The 19,946-nt window shown below is 37.4% G+C and overlaps 1 protein-coding gene across 1 annotated transcript in view; it reads left to right on the plus strand.

Moving 5' to 3' along the window:
• The window catches only part of USH2A (usherin), a 375,341-nt gene that overhangs the window by 257,263 nt on the left and 98,132 nt on the right, over positions 1 to 19,946 (plus strand). The window contains exons 44-48 of the mRNA XM_066546427.1: positions 2,478 to 2,641; positions 4,617 to 4,826; positions 6,189 to 6,391; positions 8,223 to 8,335; positions 14,523 to 14,721. Of these exons, the coding sequence (XP_066402524.1) occupies positions 2,478 to 2,641; positions 4,617 to 4,826; positions 6,189 to 6,391; positions 8,223 to 8,335; positions 14,523 to 14,721 (889 nt within the window). The remainder of the gene's footprint in view (positions 1 to 2,477; positions 2,642 to 4,616; positions 4,827 to 6,188; positions 6,392 to 8,222; positions 8,336 to 14,522; positions 14,722 to 19,946) is intronic.

Raw genomic sequence — 19,946 nt, forward strand, 5'->3', positions numbered from 1 at the left:
TATTTCTTGTGTCTTTATGTAGTGAACATATTAATTATGTAATGAAATATTTTTTGTCATCATCTTTGGTGTTAATCATTCTAATATGCAGGGATTTATTATTAGTGTGTCATTCTTGACTCATGTATTGTTTTGTTTTCAAAACCAAATGAAAATAGAAGTCACATGAAATTTTAGCATCGATATTCTCATGCAATCAACCCATTTAGATTTATGTGTACAGATGCTGTAGATTTGCGTGTTGTCGAAATTATAGCACAGGCAGAATGCATGTTTGAAGGAAACACCTGAAAATTGTTTTCAACAAAGTTTTTTCACCTGATTTTGTTGTATTAGCTTCATCACCATTAAATACAGAGTATTTAGAAAGGGGAAATAGAGTGTGTGCTCTGTTCCTCAGTATGTAACAGACCGGCTATGTGGGGTAGAGCAAGACATTTACACTTGATCAACCTTAGTTTCTGTGTCTTGAAGTCAAGGCTATTGCTCCTTAAGACAAAACACACAAATGAAGAAATTGTAATGGAAGATTCAGCATGGATTCTGCATTGGGTTTTTCTAAGTAAAGTCTCAGGAAAACCTTCATGGATGGTTTCAGGGTGCGTGTGTTCTGTGTGCTGGTGTGCTTTATGAAAACTCCAGTCAATCACTGACGCTCAAATATCTGTTCTTTCCTTCTACTTCTGTAAAAATTGAGTGAGCATCCCTCCTGAGCACAATGGGAAACAGGAGAACGTGACCTCTGCTCCTGTCAGAGACACACTGAAGCAAGCTGAGGGCTGCTGCCTCTGGCTTGCTTCTGCCTGCTTGCTGCAAGTCTCTGCTCATTCCATCTGTTGCAATAACTGCTCACAGAGCTGTTCTTGTACCACTCCTGCCCAAGTGTCCATTTCTTTCTCTCAGCCCTGCTTGGAAGTCTGCATAGAATCATCCTTGGTTTTAGCTTTGCATATTTTAGTGCAGCAGCATTTTTTACTGTATGTAGCAGTTATGTCAGCAATTCAGAGGTGGCAATACCTTCAGACAGAGCCTCAGTGATCGATCGTTAGGCACCATGACATTTTGGGTTGAATGAGCTATGGCCAAAAAAGTGTGCCTAACCCTTGGACACACCTGAACACTTCTCCCGGGGAAGGTTCTGCAACCTGCAACTATGTTTTTGCAGTTAACAGCTCAGGAGTTTATGGCTGGAGAGAAGATGCTCAAACACTCAAGCCTTATTTTTCCCAAAAGAAAATTCGTATATCAGCCTTTATTTTCATTTGTCATACTTTAAGTGTGTTTCAGAATTACTGATCTTGTCAGATGGTTTCTTCATTTCTAACAGGCTACAACAGACTCGTTTGATTTTCATTGTTGAAAATATGGATCAAAAACATGAATCACAAATTCTCATCAGTAAGCTCCAAGACTACAGTACATTCTTTTTTCTTTTATTGTATGTGTGCTACAGTGTCCAGGAAAAAATTAAATGTCTGCAAGTGACAGAAGAAGCAGGGAGAGAAAGAAGATGTGTTTTGTATATTTTTCCCTGTTTGTCAATGCTTAGAGTTACACTTGGAGCTAGTGAGTTCCCATTAAGTTGCTTTCTTCTCAGTGCGACTGCTAAAGCTTAGCTCTTTTAAAAATCGGGGTGTTATAGTAAAGCATCTAAAATAAATACAAAAAGTAAAGTAAATATACAGTGTGAGTAATTTTTGTACTAAAATCTCTAAATATTAGGCATTTATCGCATGCTTCTTTATTGTATCTGTAGACAATTATCCCACTGCAGCTTCAGTGAAAATTTGAAGATGATCCTGAGTTTCTGTCTTTGTGCAGTTTTGTGGGAGGCTTTTTATGAGGAAATTAAATTTGAGATAATGAAATCCCACTTAAAGTACATTAGTATGACTTTTGCTATAGGGAAGAAATGATAATGTGACAGTCACTTGGTTTACTAAATACACATGTAATTTTTAATAAATCTCTGTAATTGGAATATGCACAGTTCTGAGGAAAATTACTTCATTAAATAAGTTTGAACTCCTAGGTGTCTTTTTTGGGGTGTTTTTGTAGTGGAAGAGTTCTGACTCTGTGGTGAATCCCTTTTACAAATGAGACTCTGCAAGTTAAAATCAATGGGTTTCCCAAAAGAGGAAAAAGCCTCATTTGATTAAATTCTGATCCAAATTTTGGCAGGTTGCCACCGCTGTAATTACATATTGAATTGAGCTATAATCTCTCAACACCTCAGAAGCTAAAACTATGAAGAAGTGAAATACTGTGTTTTATTTTTGTTACCATGTTAATCATGCTGAATAATTTCTACAAAATAGATGCCTCTTATGAAGTCTTCATTGGTGCATCCCATACAGATGAATTTTTGTGCAGGGGGAAAAGAAACAGCAAAACTTTGGCACAGGCAGAAGGTTTACAGCAAATATTTTCTATGTCTGCATTTTTCATTCCATTTAATTATTTTTAAAATGTCTTAGGTACACAACATATGAGTATAAGCTCATAGTGCACAACGAGGTAGGATATACATCAAGCGAAGAAGTGATAGCTACTACATTAGCAGGATTACCAGAGAAGGGAAGTGTCCTCGTTGCACGTGCTGTTAATCACACTGCCGTGGAAGTGGAATGGTCAACACCAAGTAAGTGTGCTTAGTATTTATTCCAGTAACTAGATGTTAACCTGCCATCACTTACCATGGCCTGCCTTGCTCTCAGAGGAAACACAGTCCTTGCCTTGATTTATAATATACCTAAATGTCCTTGAAAGGAGAGGAAAGAAATAGGAAAAAAAATGTGCACATTGTGCTTTTTCTCAGTCATGTTTGTATTTATTAGATGCTCTTTCTGCAGAGTGAGAATAGTGAAAATGAAGAAATAGTTAATGCAGACTTGTGAGACATGTCTAAAGCAGTACTACACAAAATCCTGTTGTCTTTGTGGCCTATTTCATCCCTTTGTATAAAAATTTACATCTACATTCCTTCACGATGAGAAGATTCCCTTTCTCTTTCTTTATGCTCTGCTCCTTAAAATGAATTTAGCCAATTTCTCTAGTTGGTTTGTTAATACAGCAGAGGGGAATGTCTTCATGACTTAAATGCAAATGATATTGTAAGGACTGGGTGCTGAATTGCGACAAATGTAGTCTCTTTATTTTATAATTGCATGCCTGAAGTGAGCATGCTTATAAAAACTGACAAATGTAATAGATCTGAAGCAGCTCACTGAAGTTTCATTACCTTGGTAATCTAAACCCCTGACCTTCTAGATGTAGGTAATGCAATCTGGTTTTATTTTCATTCATATCTTAGAAATTTCCTCCATATATGTTTGTGAATGTAGAAGTTAAACACCAAGATGAGGCCGTTCATTATTTGCAAACCTTATCATATTTTATTACTTCTTATGTTGCAAATAAGCACATTAACTATTTTGTTTGTCAGTGTTTCATTCTTTTTTTTATAATATTAGTTTTTTAATTAGTTTTGTGTTTTCTTTGGGAACTTGGGAGCCATCAACATAAGTTGCCTTGCTGTCTTTCCCTTCTGAAAGTTTCTGACTTCTAAGGATTTAGGCCTTGTATCAGTACCACTTAAAATAGTGTATCACTCTTGATTAAGAGTTTCGATGACAAACCCATATATTATTAAGTCTGAAAAAACGCTTTTGGCTTTTATCAGTGCTCTTCCTCAGTGAGCTGAGTCCTGTTCAGTAGCATGGTGTGTCATTTCAAGATTTTTGTGTTAGTGCTTACAGTTTTCATTGTAATTATACTTTTCATCTCGATGCCTAGTGGAAAAGAAGTTGCATTTAGTCAGACCTGAACTTAAACTGTTTGACAAAGGACAGATAAGATAACAGATGACATCTGAGTCACTAAAATGGAGAAGACTTGCCTGGAATCTGTTCTAAACCATCAGCTCAGACCAGTGAATATCGTTCCCTGTGTAGCCTGAAAACTGTGCTGTTTTTCTGTCTTTCTCTGGGGAAGTTAGTGCTGGGTAAAGTATATTTTACAAAGAAATGTGAGGATCTGGGGTTTTTGCCCTGTATTTTTGATGCTTCAGGGTGTATTACAGCTTTAAATATAGATTATGTCCTCATGCTTGTTCTGAAACAGTAACACATAGCTTCTCACTGTACTGTGAATGGCCAAAACGCCATCTGGGTAAAGCTGAATGTCAGTGGAATTTATGGCATAGGCACAGGTCCTTTATTCATGGCTAGAGGAATAACACAGGACTGGAGTGGGCTCTGGGAAGTGTAGTTTGAAGGGAAGGAGCAAAAAGGCCTACACCTCACTCCTTGCAGTGGGTTTTGCCTATTATTTTTTTTATTCCATTGTCTTCATGGGGATGTCTAGAGAAAGAAAGCTTTCTCCAGTGTTGGATAGGACGATGAACCATTAGTTATTTTGACAAATTAGGGAGAGCAGTCTGTGTCACTGTTTAAATGGGTGAGATTGGAGGCACTTGATGGAATATTTCCTTTCTTATATATAAGAGGTTCTGCATAAAAATTGGTTTACTCTTCACAATGAATGTTTTTCATAAGAAATTTGCTGACTGAAAATTTCCCAGTTGATGTCCGAATGTTTTTCCTTTCTTTTCCTAGCACTGCAGGATTTACAAGGAGATGTTGTTTACTACACCCTCTTCTTGAATTCTACTGATGAGAGAAGATCTCTGAGGGTCCAGGCTGATGTAAACTCTGTAGTCATAGATGATTTGCAGCCCAACACAGAGTACCAGATATTTTCTCAAGTTTTCAATGGAGTCCACAGCATTAACAGTGAAGTTGTGCATGTGACTACCTCAGATGGAGGTTGGTTAGCAGTGAATGCAGCTTGACTTAAAATCTGAGAATGAAATTGATTGATTTTTGTTAGGGTTGAGATCAGTCATCCTTCCATTATAAAATTTCCGGTATAAAAGGAAAAAGGTCTAAAATGTTAAAATGCTTAAGTGCTGGTTGTCATCATGTGGTAGATCAATAAACAGCCCCACTGAGACAGAAGCAAAAGCTCTAATAGCAGATATTAACCCAGTTTGTTCTCATCTTCTCCTGCATATTCCTGTCTGTGTGCACTAAGTTTGGAACTGAGTTCATATCAATAAATGGTGGAATTTAGAAACAATTAAAGGGTTTTTTAAAAGATTTGCTCTGTGAAGCGACGTGCTTTTGACATGACAGATGTACATAAGGCCTTTCCTGAGTCACTAGAAACTCTGGGTGCAAGTTCAGCCTCTAAGAAAATTCTTTATGAGTCATTTCTATGTCAGTGGGCAAGTGCAGAGCTGGGGGTGTAGGTTGAGGATAAAATAATAATAAAAAAAAATTGTGCATCTGAAATGTGTTTAGAATGGTCTTTCTAATCTTTTTGCTTTATAAAGTCTCATTATAAACATTATAATATCATTACCTCAGAAGCAAGTGTTCCAGGTCATTAGCAAAGCACTTTAAGGGAGGATTCCATTTCCTTTCTCATGCCAAAGGTCAGCACCTTTTGTTTATAAAATAGAATTGATGGTAAGGGCAATTTTTCAACTGGTAAAGATTGTTTCTTATGATAAAAATAGGCCTTTGCATAGTTATTTCTGACATGCTTAGATAATTATGTAATTTAACGCTAAGGAAGGTGTTGGTTTTTTTCTTTTTTTTTAAATAAGTGTTAGACTTCATCATTACCTAGAGTAATCAACATTTGAAACCATTTACATAATGGCAATATTGCATATTGCTTCATCTATAAGGCTGATATTGTCACGTTCCATCAGACATAAGGTATTTTGGTCTCAGGTCTCAGGTCTCAGGTCTCTTGCTTTAAAAGCAAAATGCTCTATTCTTCTTTTTTGAAGAATTAGGATTCGGGAGACATAAAAATAATACTTGCATGTTGGGAGTGCAGATGTGTGAGTAATTTATCACCATATCTCACTGGCCACATACTACTGATGATTGACACTGTGCTGCTGGTATAAAGCATTTTACCATCAGCTCTCATGATTTCTAACTGAGAGTATAATAAGCCAATTTACAGAAGACTACAGACTGTGATAACTTCACCAGAGGAAAGCAGATAAGCAGTGAACCCTTTGCTAAACCTAAATACTAATCTGCATTTGGTTAAACAAGTGCTTTTGCAGAGACAGCTGGAGTTTATTCCGTTTCTTCCTTTATTTCTAGAGCCTGAGGGCATGTTCCCTCCAGAGGTTGTCATCATCAACAGTACAGCTGTACGTGTCATCTGGACATCGCCTTCAAACCCGAACGGTGTTGTCACAGGCTACTCTGTCTATGTAAATAACCAGCAGTACAAGACTGGAATGAGCGAGCCAGGATCCTTTCTTTTGGCAGATTTGTCTCCCTTCACCGTGTATGATATTCAGGTTAGAATATATTTTCTAGGTTGTGTGACGTACTTTAATTTTACTTATTTAATTCTACTTGGATTTCCAAGAAAAATATTGTTCTGTAAATTTCTTTATACCCATGGACATGTGTTTGCACTGATGCTTGTGTGCATATCCATACAAGGAATATATTTATTTTTAGCATATTTTGGTTTGTGTACACTTTTCATCACAAATTTCCATTATCTCCTTTTTCAAAGTGTCAAAACTCCATTTACTTTTCCTTAAATGCTCTGTGCTTCAGCATTAGCAAAGCCCCAACATATATTACAAAGAGGCAAAGATTCTACTCCTACTCATTAAAAGAAAATTGCAATTGTTTAAGAAACATCAGGCATGCATGATATATCTTACAGTGAAATAATGATGTTGCATTTGACACCCCATTATCAAATTTTTTTTTCCTTATCGTTTTGAGGAGGCAGCAGAGCTGATCTCTGAAATCATCACAGTACTTTTTATGGTCTTAATATGTGCAACATTTTTTCTTTGCTTTTCCTTTTCTCTCTCTTTGCCTTACTAGTCACATATCTAGTGAAAGGCAAAATACCATGGGCAGAAACATAATAATAAAAATAATAAAGAAATGAATCTTTCTGTCCTGACTTTGTATTAATCTCTTCAAGAAATGGATTTTGACACTTAATTGTAACCATTCTTGTCTATTTCATGAAGGTTTGGTTTACATTATTATATATGAGATAAACTTAGTAGTACCATGTATACTTAATTTTGAAAATTTGCAGCCGGTTACTCCATGCCATAAATAAACATCACAGTAACAGGCACACTGTAACAGATTTCCATGTTCCAGCCCCTCTGAAGCAGCAAACCTCCATCCATGAATACACATATGACTTTCTGAATGCCACTTGGAAACACGTTTGTCTTTTCTCAATAACAATGCAAATTCAGTGTACTGCCTCACTTATAGACCCTCTATATTAATTTACCATGGCCACCTTCTGTTGCTTGAGATGTTAATTATTCTTCTCTTCTGCTGTGCTAGTATTTATATCTGCATCAATGTGATTGGTAAAACCAAAATAAGATGCCTTTACTTTTTTTTTCCTTTTGATTCTTTTTCTTCTTTTCCTGCAAAAAATATTATCTTGGATGCGTGTGCATCTCACTGGTAATCTTACTGCATTATTTTTATTTTCACGCTTTTTTAATTTGAAGTAAGTTCCCTGTTGACAATACAGAAACAATGTTATGATCCTTCACTACCTATTTCACTTTTCTTAGTTCAATCCCAAGAATTGAAGGAATATCAATTTATTTCTGTGACATGTTTTCATAAAAAATTGCATAATTTGTATTTGCATTTCTTACTTTTAATTTACAAAATAGACATGAAGGAATAGAACACACTAAGGAAAAATTATTTTTATTTTTATGTCAGAATATATAGTAGGAATAGAAAGATTACTCAAGGCCTCAAATGAAAGCACATTTTTTTCAGTATTGCATACTGAAATTTTTCAGAATTGTATACTGGGGTCTACATATACATGCAGACAAACAAGTTCACTGCAACTCTTTTGGTGATAATTTAATAGCAAACAGCAATTAGTGCCAGAGGGCTCTACGTACCCTTCTTTTGAAAACGGTGTGGGAAAATGTGATACAGTGCAGTAAATCTTTGGCAGATGTACTTATCTCAAAGCTGCAGTATTTTCCTGGCTGTATGGAATCTCTTAAATAGGAAAGAATTATATCTTCAGTGTAAAGGAAGTCTAAACAAGTAGTGGAGCTGAAAAATTTCTGCAGCTGAATATGTGAACATCCTGTTCCTCTCCATCAGATTGAAGCCTGCACAGTGTATGCCTGCGTGAGGAGCAATGGGACCCAGATCACCACTGTGGAAGATGAGCCAAAGCAGCTGTCACCGCCCATTATTCACATAATTGGCTCAAGGTACTGTGCTATAGGTGGCTTTCATGTATCAGGGACATTTCTAGTGAGAACGGGGACCAGAATGTAAAGTTGTCTTCTCAAAATTAAATAAGGTGCATGAAAGAATTCAGTATGCACTTTGAAAAGGTTTTTAGTGGTTGTTATCTTCGGTCTTGGAGCTTTTTCACTGAAAGATCAATCAAAGAAGTCTCACCCTTGGTTGATTGTACATACTCATTTGGGTATCACTGTGCTGTGATAATAAATAAGGCATTAGTGGAATAGTTAGGAGAAGAAGTGTAGTGGAATGAAAATTATCACATTCTGCTGTCAGTTAAGAAGAGGAAGATTAATGTTCAGGGAGCAATGCGATGCTGATAATGGAAACTTAGAATAATTCTGGGTTAAAAAAAAGTCACCTATCACAGCAGTAAGAATTAGTAAGCTATCTGAAAAGGCATGCATATCTATGTCTCCTTGAACCACTGTTTGCAAACTGCCTGTCCACTACATCCACATGGGCATGGGCAAACTTCTCAATTGTAAGGGGAGCATCAAATTTGCAGTGCAGTTTGCTTAGAAGCAGCCAAATAGTAGCTTATACAGTGATTCTTTGGGAGTTAACATCTTCCAAAGACAATATAAAACTCAACTTGCAAACACATTTTTCAAAATTACCCCAACAGTAAAGCAGTTAACCTCCTGTGTTCGTGTTATTGCTCCTGTGATTTTCCTCTTCTGGTGGAGTATGCTCATTAGCAGCATTTCTGTCATCAAAAGAAAAACAAATCTTTTGAAAATAACTAGTATCTAACATCTGAGCCTTCAGAAATGGCCAACAGAATGGAGTTGCTACTCCAGTCTCTTTAGGACTTCAGCTTCTTGTTTGCTATTTGTATGTTTTGCTTGAATTGAGCATTTGTCTCTGTATAAGGGTGAAATTAAGCTTGCTATTTTTCTGTCACACATATAGATACAGTCAAAGCTTGTTTGATGATAAGAACCCAATTCAGGGTCTCATCTTTTGCCCTTGGCTTTAACTTATGTATGCCTTTGTCTGTATTGTCTGTACTGCAAACACTTATGCATGTTGCTGCTATTATATATAGACTAAATATGTCATAACACATGAATGCAAAAGGATCAAAAATGCCTTCCTACTTTATAATCTGCTCAGCCAGAAACAGACTCTGTTTCTACACTGCCTTTTCCTACATGTCATATTATCATCAGCTGTTCTTATATCCCAAAAGAATACTAACTACTGATCGATTGCCCGGACATGTCTGGCCGTGGCCTACATGTGCCCCGGGTAGTTCATTTATTTGCCACGGTGGATTTGCTAGAGTGGAATTTAATCAATAGCTAATTCATTAATTCTGGTCCTCGAGTATGTAGGGATTGTGCAGTATAAAAATGACTGGCTGGCTTCAGCTTTGATTGAAATATGACAAACACTACAGCTGACAGCCTTGGCAGGTGCTGGGCTGAATATGAATTTTGTTTGTTCATCCTCTGTAAAGAAAAAGCTTGGGCAAAAAATACCCCAGTTTATGTGGACAAGAGGACATTTTAATACATATCTATCATCAGAGAGCGAAAAAAGGCATTTCTAGAGTATAGACTCATGGGATATCTGAGATATAATAAAGCCTGTGCAGTTTATTGTCCTTAATTGGAATCATGATGTTTTCCCTCTTCTGAATCAGTTTGGGGGGCTGTATTATTGATAAGCATGCTGTAGGATAATGTCTTTGTGGCATTCACAAATAATTGTTTTAAAATTTGCCTCAAGGTGTTACATGACAGAAATTATAATTTCACCACCAACTTAGAAGTCTTTCTGATAGCAGCTCCATCCACACTGTTCTAATGAAGGTTATACCACCAGAGCCATAATAAATACCTTACTTTTCCACCCCTTACACTTAATAACTCAGCTTCAGGCTGAAACTTGGCACTAAAGGTCGCAGGCCTGATATAATTATTTTATAATGCCAAACTTCAAATAGAAAACAGTGTGGCACCCAATCCTGGAGTCCTAAGTCAGGTTCTGCTTTGCTGTGTTTCTTGCCTGCATTTAGGGTTTTTTGGGGGGAGAGGTTGCATTGACCATGTTTAGGTAGAAACAAATGCCACTGAAATCAGATACACTTTTGGTTTGTTTTGTTTTTAATTAGGACCTCAGGGTTTGACTCTGTAGACAAGTATTGTATTTTATTGCACAGTTTAGAAAGTTTTCTGAGTACTGAATACATGTGGATACTGACTGAAAGTTTGGGTCGTGGATTTAATTCTCATGGCGTGTTGGAAAGTAGTTCATTCCACTTTAAAACACTCTTCTTCTTTCTCTTTTTCCTTGTAATACAGCAGTTCTGTTCTGTGCCTAATTCAAAGGTTGATGGCTCAGAAAACACCATGGCCTAATCTAAGCAATCTAGGGAAAATCCCTCACAGGTTTTTGAAGAGTGGGGAGAACTGGAAACCCTGGTCAGGGTGTGATGGAAAGCTCAAAGAAGATAAGGCCATGGGAGGAAAGTTGGGTGAATTCTTTGCCTTGGTTTTCAGTGTCATGGCACTTTGGAAGGTTACTATATCTGTTGCTGTTTGTGGGTGAATGAGGAGGAGGAATTATTTCAAATGAACATGATAGTAAAAAAGATTTTTAAAAAATGGACAAAACAAAAATGGATAAATGGAAAAAATGGATAAAACATAGCAACAAATTCTTGGGATTATGGTATCTGCTCATGAGTTCTCAAGGAAGTCAAATATGAAAGTCTCTAACTGCTGTGCCGTGTTAAAAAAAGCCTTTGTCATTGCTGGACAAATGGAAGGTGAGAAAATGTAGTGCAGATTTAAGCAAGGGAATATTGGGAACTAAAGACCAGGGAGTCTGATTTTCCATACTGGAAAAATGGTCAGAGAGCCAGAAGACACCTGATTGCTCTCCCTACTCTAGTCATGGGGAACACAAAGCACTGAAAGGTTTCTCCAGGAAGTTTGTAGCAACAGGAGAGGCATGATGCCATTTATCAGTGTCTGGAGTGTGCCATACTGCCTTCTCTAATTATGTCAGACCTGCATCCACCATGCAATAGCTACTTAACTCCTGTGCAATAGTGCTGCAGCAGTTGCTCAGTATGTGTGATCTCCTGATGAGGGAAATATTTTACCCACTAGTCATTAATAATAGCAGTGTCCCCTATCTTAAGACTGTCAGGTGAATCTTGTGATTTTTTTTTTTTTTTTACTTCCAGCTCCTAAAAAGTAAAGTCATTAAATCTTTGATTTTTCTGAATTTAACTCCTGCATGTGATGAGACTAATGGAACATTCATTATCAAGATTCTGAAGTCAAAAAACGTCATTGTTTAACCTTTACTACTGTATTGAGAAAAAAAATAAAAATCAGGAATTCTTTTCTGCCTTATGGGCACTTGCAGCTGGTGATGAAGCAGGGAAACCCCAGAAGTTTATTTCCAAAGTCTGTTTTATCAAAATATATCTGAAGCATTATCAAAATTAAAAAATGCTGTTATTTTTCATGGATTAAAAAAAAATTCTACCTAAAAATGTAAAAAATAATTGTCTTGACATTCTTGAGTCAAATTTACTTTGCTCTCCTTCACAAAAGCAAATATACTTTCCTGGATCAGTTTGAAATTGTTCTTTCTCTCCTGAAAGTGCTTTAGTGGACTTGTAGTCTGAAGCAGATTGTTTCTGTGAACCCGGCTAGGCTGCCTTGCCTGTGTCAGTGTTTTCCCCTCAGTGACAGCAGTGGGACTCATCCAGCATAGGAACTCCCATAAATGGCAGACACTTGGAGTGTTGTCTGGGCAGACAGGGGTTATACCCCACCTCTGGGGTGCTGCACGTTTTTGTCTATGCCTACAATTGGTGAGTCTGCTTCTGCAGGCCAGGCTTTGGGCGCTTCCCAGGGTAGGCACAACTCCAGTGTATCCCACAGGGAGTGGCTGGGTAGCGGACAGGACAGGCAGGCTCTGTGCCCGCCTTCCTGCAGCTGTGTCAGATGCACCACACACAACACAGCTGCCTGCGCACTAACGCGCCCATCGTGTCCCATTAAATCTGCACCTGCTCAAGAAGATTTTCAGCTCAGCCTTCAGATGGGGGATGTCAAAAAGCCTCTGCAGTACCATGAAAACCCTGCCGTTATTTTTTAAACTGAGCTGTGCCCTGCTCTTGCTGTGTTGCCACACTTTGCCGTGGGTGGCAAGCATCAGAAGGTGTAGACATTACTGAAACACCCATAAAATTGTGAAAGAGTCTGCTTGTCTATGAGCCTGTTCTGGAAGGTCATGCTGAACCTTACCTCTCTGGCACTGGTCAGTGAATTCCACACAATTTCCTTGTTCAGCTGCAGTTTTTCTTTATATCAGGCTGTGTCCACTCCAATAATAATAAAGTGATTTCTTGTTAAAGAAAGGAAGTACATACTGAGCTCTGCAGAAAAGGCAAAATGTTTAACTCATTGTGCTCATTCTTGGGACTAATTTTAAATTATATTTGAGAGAAATATGACTTGAAAAACTGCAAAAAACTGGCACAATACTCTGAAAATATACTCATGAGGGTCTGAATGAAACTTGCAGAAAGCAAATCATTCAAAATTAAGACTGGGAATGCTTTCTTTGCTCCTGTGATCTATTCTGTGCAAAGAACAGGAGAGAGTTACAATGGCATTTATAAAGGTTAAAGTACTGCCCTTCTTTTCCTTTTCTTTTTACCATTTTTTCCTGAAGTTTATGCAATATATTTTCCTGCTTTTCTGTTTTTAAGTGTAACACTATTTAAAATGGATAAGTGCATTTGTGTATGTGATCATGTGTATGTGGTAGAATAGTTAGAGAATACAAAAGAGCAATGGATGGAATATGGAATTAAATCTACGATTCAAATGAAGACCTTGGAATGATAATGGCAACTCTACAAGCCACTTGTGAATTTATTCCCTCATAGGTGACATTAATTCCTGGCCTGCAAAGCCTTATTGCAGTGTGTGTTCCTCTGTTTATACCTCAAGCAAGTGAAATAATAGTTCACTTATTTTTATTCTGTTCAGATGTCAAAGTTTATCTCAGCAGCTGCTGTTTCACTGTAGCATTTTCACTTTAAATTAATGCTAATTTCTGATGTCACTGGCATTCTGACAGTGACTGTGTAATTGGGACATGAAGATTAAAAAGAGGTACTTGGAGCCTAACTATGCCGTGTTGTCAGTTGATCTACATGTAGATTGATCTACAGAGTGAAAGGAATTTGTGTCTTATGCAAGACTCCACAGTGATTATATGAGAAATGAAGTGCTCATTTGAAATATCAGTAGAAAAATTGTATTTTTGTTTCAAAAATCCCTTTTCTTTTTTTTTTTATTTTATTTATCATAGTCCTAAGTGAGTTTTTCAAGGAAATATCTGCACATTTTTAGTAGTGATAGTCATGCTGCAGCTGAGCAGCTATGATTTAATAGCCCTTAAGAGATTTTGTTCCTGAAACTGATGATGGTCTGATATCAAATCTGGAATCAGCTACAGGATTTTGTTTTACAGTCAGTCTTTGCAGGCTGCTGCAGTGATACTTTTGCACTCAGTAAGAAGTCTTGAGTCTTAGTCGTGATAAACACTTCCATTTCTTACTTTTAATTTAATGTCAGTCAAAAGATTTAAGTACAGAAGGGAACTAGTGCTTAGTGATGGTGTAATAACTTCTAATTCGACACTGAAAAATACATCTCAAAGCAACATCCTTTTCTTTTTTTTAAACAAGGGAAAGGCAAGATAAATACAAGCCTGCTCTAAGTGATGGCTGAGCACAGTGTAAGTTAGCTGCACTGGCAAAGGCACAGAGGGAAAGGAGTTAAGAAATGAAAAGAGTAAAATGCTAGATAATTTACTAACACATAAGTTTCTAGAAGTGGGAATGAGATGTCATTTAAACAGCAACATTTAAGGACTTTGGTTGTGTGTGATTAGTTTTCATGGAGTATTAGCAGATATTGACACTTTTTAGAAACTTTTAGACCTTTGATCTGTGGAATTTGTTCTAAAGAAGAACATTTTAGAAACTTCAAAATGTTTCACTCCATGTGAACTAGTGTAAAAAGGAACTGCTAATCATTTAATGTAAGTAGCTACAGAGGCATAAATACATCCAAACGTTGAACAGATGTTGATTTTCTTTTGCAGATCCCTTCAAATCAACTGGGCATCACCAGGACAGCCAAATGGCATTATCCTGGGATATGAACTCCTACGTAAAGTGTGGCAGAAGTGTACTTCATTGAAAATTCCAGGGAGCAGCAAAAGTAGTAGAATGTGCATCTCATTAGAATGTAAAAAGGATGAAAATATCTGTGGAGAAGTGTGTTATCATCCAGAGTCGGAGGTACTTCTATATTCTTAAGTTACTTACATAATGAAAAATATTATTTTTAGGAAGAGATGTGTACACCAAACCTCTGGTTATCAGAGAAAAGGAAGTGGAGCATTTGCTTCTTTTGATGCTTTAAAATCAAGACTCTGATAGATAACTTGAAGCTCTTTAAAATCAACTATAGATATTTGAGCTTATTACAAGGAGAGCTGTGCATGAGTCAGCTGATGATGAGTGATTCTGTTAAGTCTTTGTTTGTTGACTTTATTTTTCCTTTTAAGAGAAATGAATTGGTAAGCATTTATGAATGTGTTCATTAACACTTTGGTTTGGTGCAGTGTTGAAGTGAATCTCCAAATTGCTTTCATTTATAACATGCTGGTTGAGGGTAAAAGTCATTTTAACACATGTAAACTGAATTCCTTGCACAGGAAGCTAAGCCGGAACCTGTGTTTCAAAAACCCTTCAAATATGTTGCAGGTCTGGATGGGGACTTTAGTTTCCTAACCACTACAAGGACCACCTCACTTCACAACATCAAACTTCTGAAGTTTCTTCTTTTCAGAAAGCTTTGCTTCATGTGTGTAGTGCAATGTTCATCCCAAGAGTTCAGGCTGTATAGGTGTTCCCAAGTAAATCATACAAGCCATGGATAATGAAGTTTGAGGCGTGCCACCTCTTGAGTCCCCCAACACAGTCCCATTGTGACAAATTACATAGTGGATACACATAGATCTCAGTATGTATTTTTGCATCTTACTTGGGCCAGTTGGCACCAAATTGAGAGGAGCTGTTGACTCTTTCAAAGGCAGAGGGGCCCTGTAAAGAGACCTCAACAAATTAAGAGAGATGGGCAACCACCAACCTTATGAAGTTTAACAAGGGAAAGTGCTGGATTCTGTACCTGGGACAGGGCAACCCCTGTGAATACGTGGTAGTTCATATGGCAACGTTAGCATAAAGACATTGCACTTGACCACTAAAAGGCCACAGGAAATTTCTAGGTGTATGAAGAATTTGAAAAATGCTAGCAAATCTCTCTGTTTCTCTCTGTGTTTCTCTCTGTGTGAGGAATTATTCCTCAAATCTTGCATGGCAAATGGTGGTTGTTAACATGGTTTTCTGGGTTTTTTTCTTCCCTCTCTTAAGTTATTCCTTGGCTAAATGTTTAATGGCCAGATTCTTTGGTAGACAAAATCTATTTAGATTCAGCTTCAAGTGGGTAACTGTTACATGACAATGATGAGCAACTCTGAATAGGATCTATTGTGATTTGTCAGAGGCATTTTTAAATTATGGCTATTTTCAGATTAATCTTCATATGAGTTCCCGTTTAGGAGTAGGATCAATAGCATAGCAGGAGTCTGTAATGGTTTTTATTGACAAATGAGGTAGAAAGCTCTTAGTTTGAAAGTAAGATTTAATGTCATGAAATAGTATCTCTATTTGTCAAAGACATCATCACGTGTTCTGTGACTAAAGCAAACAGTATGTATTCACAAGATTCCCTGTCAGACAAGACAGTAATTAAGGGAGTGAGTTATTTGAGGGGTTCAAATAAAAATATAAATTATTCCAGCCAACATGGCTTTTGCTTTTGAATTCCCTTGAAAGCACTACTGTATTAAATATAAGTATTTCTGAAATCTTGCAAGAGAATTATGGGCAGGCCTTTTTTCTAAAAGGTAAAATTATTTATTTCAGGTTTCTGGCATGGTAGACTTTTACTACATCTTGGCATGTGCATGAATTAAATTAGTATTAAATTAGTTTTAGAAGTTTTCCTCTTCATTTTTTTTTTCAGTCTTCATACATTTATGGTAACTTTGAGCTTGGAAAGTGTTCATTTATTTTTATGGCTTCCTGGCTTTCTAATTTTTTCTAATTAATTTTGCATTACGTTGTTCTAATGGTCTCTCTGTATTCTCCAAGACTATGGTTAGGAGTGAGTGCTATTTGTTAAGCAATGGATATATAATAAATGACTGGAAAGTCCACAGGAAACTGAAGCACTCATACATAAAATGACATGGAGGTAATTTTTGTGGGTGAGTTAATTAAAATTCCCCTCCCAGTGCTTTATCTGGTTTGCTACATGTAGCCATCCAAAATGTCTGTAAGAGACATCTACAGAGCTCTTAGTGCCTTTTGTGCTTTTTAAACTCAAGTCTGTGATAGGGACAACATAAGACAGTGGCAGCCCTCTCTAATATTTTTATAGAAGTCACTGTCAGGCTTTATGCTGGTGTTTGTTGTCCTTGGATTTGACAGTCTGCTGGACAGCAACGAAAGGCAACACTGACGAGTGTGCACTTGTTCCAAAAGCTTCTTATCCCAGTGCCAGGAGCACTTCACAGAACCACAAAATGGTTTGGGTTGGAAGGGATTTTAAAGACCATCTCATTCCAACCCCCTGCCATGGGCAGGCACACCTTCCACTAGACCAGGTTGCTTAAAGTCCCATCCAACCTCAGCTATTCACCATATATTGTACTGCCAAATGTGAAGAGATGCTACTGAGAATTAAATGCTTAGCAGCTTTAGTAATATTCATATCCAGAATAATAAGCAAGTTTTTTGATAATAGACTGGTCAGCAAAAGCAGGCAGTTGTATATAAATAGACAAATAGGTTGTGGAGTTCTCACTTTTGCTTGAGTCACCTATTGCACCTTGTTTACAAGACAAAATCTGGATCTAATTTCCCTCTTACAATTTTCTTGAAATAATGAGTATAAAGTGATGGAAAACCAGGCCTTTTATGTAAAATTATTTCGAGATATGTCTATGGTTATTTATTAGTCTTTCCTTATGGATTTATGGATTACATTTGGCATCATCAGCTTGCTATTGTAAGGCACTGCAGAAAAAGAGGGATTTGTTATGATTCAGCTACATAAGAGATCTCCAAAATTTAATCCACTCCAGTAAAAGAAATACCAGGGTGTATTGTCATGTGCAGCAGAGTGGGATGCGGGGACTCTTCATCCAGCACTGGCTGAGCTGGGTTCAGCCATGTTGTGCAGCTCTGTGAGAAAGGCAGTGGGAAGCAGCCTGGCTGCCCTACTGTGTGTGCTCTGCACTTGGGATCCAGGATAGAGCAGATCCTCTGCTTGGGACTGTGCTCTGCAAATAAACCACCTCGCTCTGAGCCACCTGGGGAATCTCTAAAAGGGCAAGTGACCTTTCCACTGCAAGGGACATGTGTACATGCACATTCATAGGCACATGCACTGATATTAGGACCAGTGAAGACCAAACATTCATCCCATCCTAAATAATCTTTGCATCAGATCCCTACTTCTTCCTAGTTATCTTCTTTCTAGTTATCTTATCCAGTTTTCTGCTTCAATGTTAGGCTTCTTTGTTATTTTAATTAAAGCTAACACATTGTCGTTCCTAGTATCCTTACCCTGGTGTTTAATAAGACCTGCATGGATTTATTCCTTGAACACAGAAAGAATTTAGAAATATTTTTGTGCATGTATTTTTTCAGAAGAACTGAGAATACACTCTGATGTTGAATTTTTTCTGCTGCCAGGAGGGTACCTATGTCCTGTGGACCTTTTGCAATGACAAACTGTGCTGCTTGAGTATTCCCAAGTTGCCAAAATTGTCAGTCTTTCTCTAGATGTTTTCAGTAAGATGTGATCCATAACTCTACCCATATGTGAAGTCTCATGACCATGAGGTTTGCAGAGGTACTTCAATTAACAAGGGAGTGTTGCCTGAGTTTCACCCATCAGGTAACATAATCTCAGTATCAATAGGAAAGGCATTCTTCTATTAACCATGGAGCTACCAAACTGTGCATCTGTTTTTGCTGACATCCTGAGGTGAACTCTGAAAATAATGAGACAGGTACAATAAAAATGTAATTAAAGGAGTGGCATAAGGGCTAATTATCTCTGCTTCCTTTGCATCATGAGTCTGAGCGTCAGTGGTTAAAAAGGTCCTGACTGAAGGTGTTAATACAGCTTTAGCACTTTTTATTTTCAAGTGCAACAAGCTGTATAAATCTGTAGTTAATGAACTAATCAAACAAAACTGACATTAGTAGGAAGTACAGGCTTACCCCTTTACTATTGTAATTAATGTGCCATTTATTAAAAACACCAGCAGTTCTCTTTTTTTAAGGACAGGAGGAGTAAAACAGTGGCTTGATAGCCAGCCTCAAAAGCTGTCAGCAGTGAAACATAACACATCTTGACACTGGTGAAGGGTATCCCATCAATATTTATGCAAAATTTATTATTAATGTTACTAATATTGTGCAAATTCTTTTCAAGTTCTTTCAGGCATAGAGAACCTTTAAAAATATTACACTTCTTGTTGTAACACACCTGAAAGACAGGAAATGAAACTCATTTTAGGAAGATAATAGATAACGATTTGTAAGAGAATAACAATAATTTCTGCTCATGGATTTTAGATCTAAGTCTGTATCAATAACCAAAAGAGAACAACAGTTTGAGAAAAGAAATGCCTGAGTGAGTATACTTAGCTGAAAAGGGTGTCTGTGTAGATTCAGAGATAATTTAAGTAAAAAAAAAGAATGAGCCTTGCTAATTTAAAATATTCCCTCTCACATGAGAACATGATGGGTCAATCATTACTCTGGTGTTTGCTCCACAGGCAGAAATTTTTAATGAACTCCTGTAGCTAATAGGAATTCCTGAGAGTGTTTTGTGAATTGCTATTTCACAAAGTGGCCCTGGCAGCAAGCGTTTGACAAGAAGGATAAACATGGCTGCCTAGCACATCTGTTTATTTGAGTAAATCAGTCTTAGCTCAACTGGCATGTGTCCATAAGGCCAGATAATATCCTTCAGCAAAGTCTTCAGTAAGCAGAGGGATCAGGGATGACACAATTGTAATTAGAAGAGAGTTGCTTACCTAAGTTCGGAGTATTTTAAAAAATTGTTACAATATTGTGTAATCCTGCCTGCCAGATTTGATATCTAGTACTCTGTGCTAGTGTCATGGCTGACTGGGCCTTTCTCAGGCATCATAATAAGCCTTCCTTTGTGCCCAACCCTTCCCAGTCCCTGTGCTCCTGCATCACAGTCCCTCTGTGTGCTTGGGTAGGAAGAGAATGACAGGATTGATTTGTGAGTTACTTTGTGAAGTTGCTGATGTTTTTACGGGCTCCTGTGACAGCTAAGGATGAACATCTTGTATCATCTCCACAAATAGTAAAGATCTTCTGGTTACCAAGTGTATGTTGAGCATTCAACC

Source organism: Molothrus aeneus, chromosome 3, assembly GCF_037042795.1.
Source record: "Molothrus aeneus isolate 106 chromosome 3, BPBGC_Maene_1.0, whole genome shotgun sequence".
NCBI lineage: Eukaryota > Metazoa > Chordata > Aves > Passeriformes > Icteridae > Molothrus > Molothrus aeneus.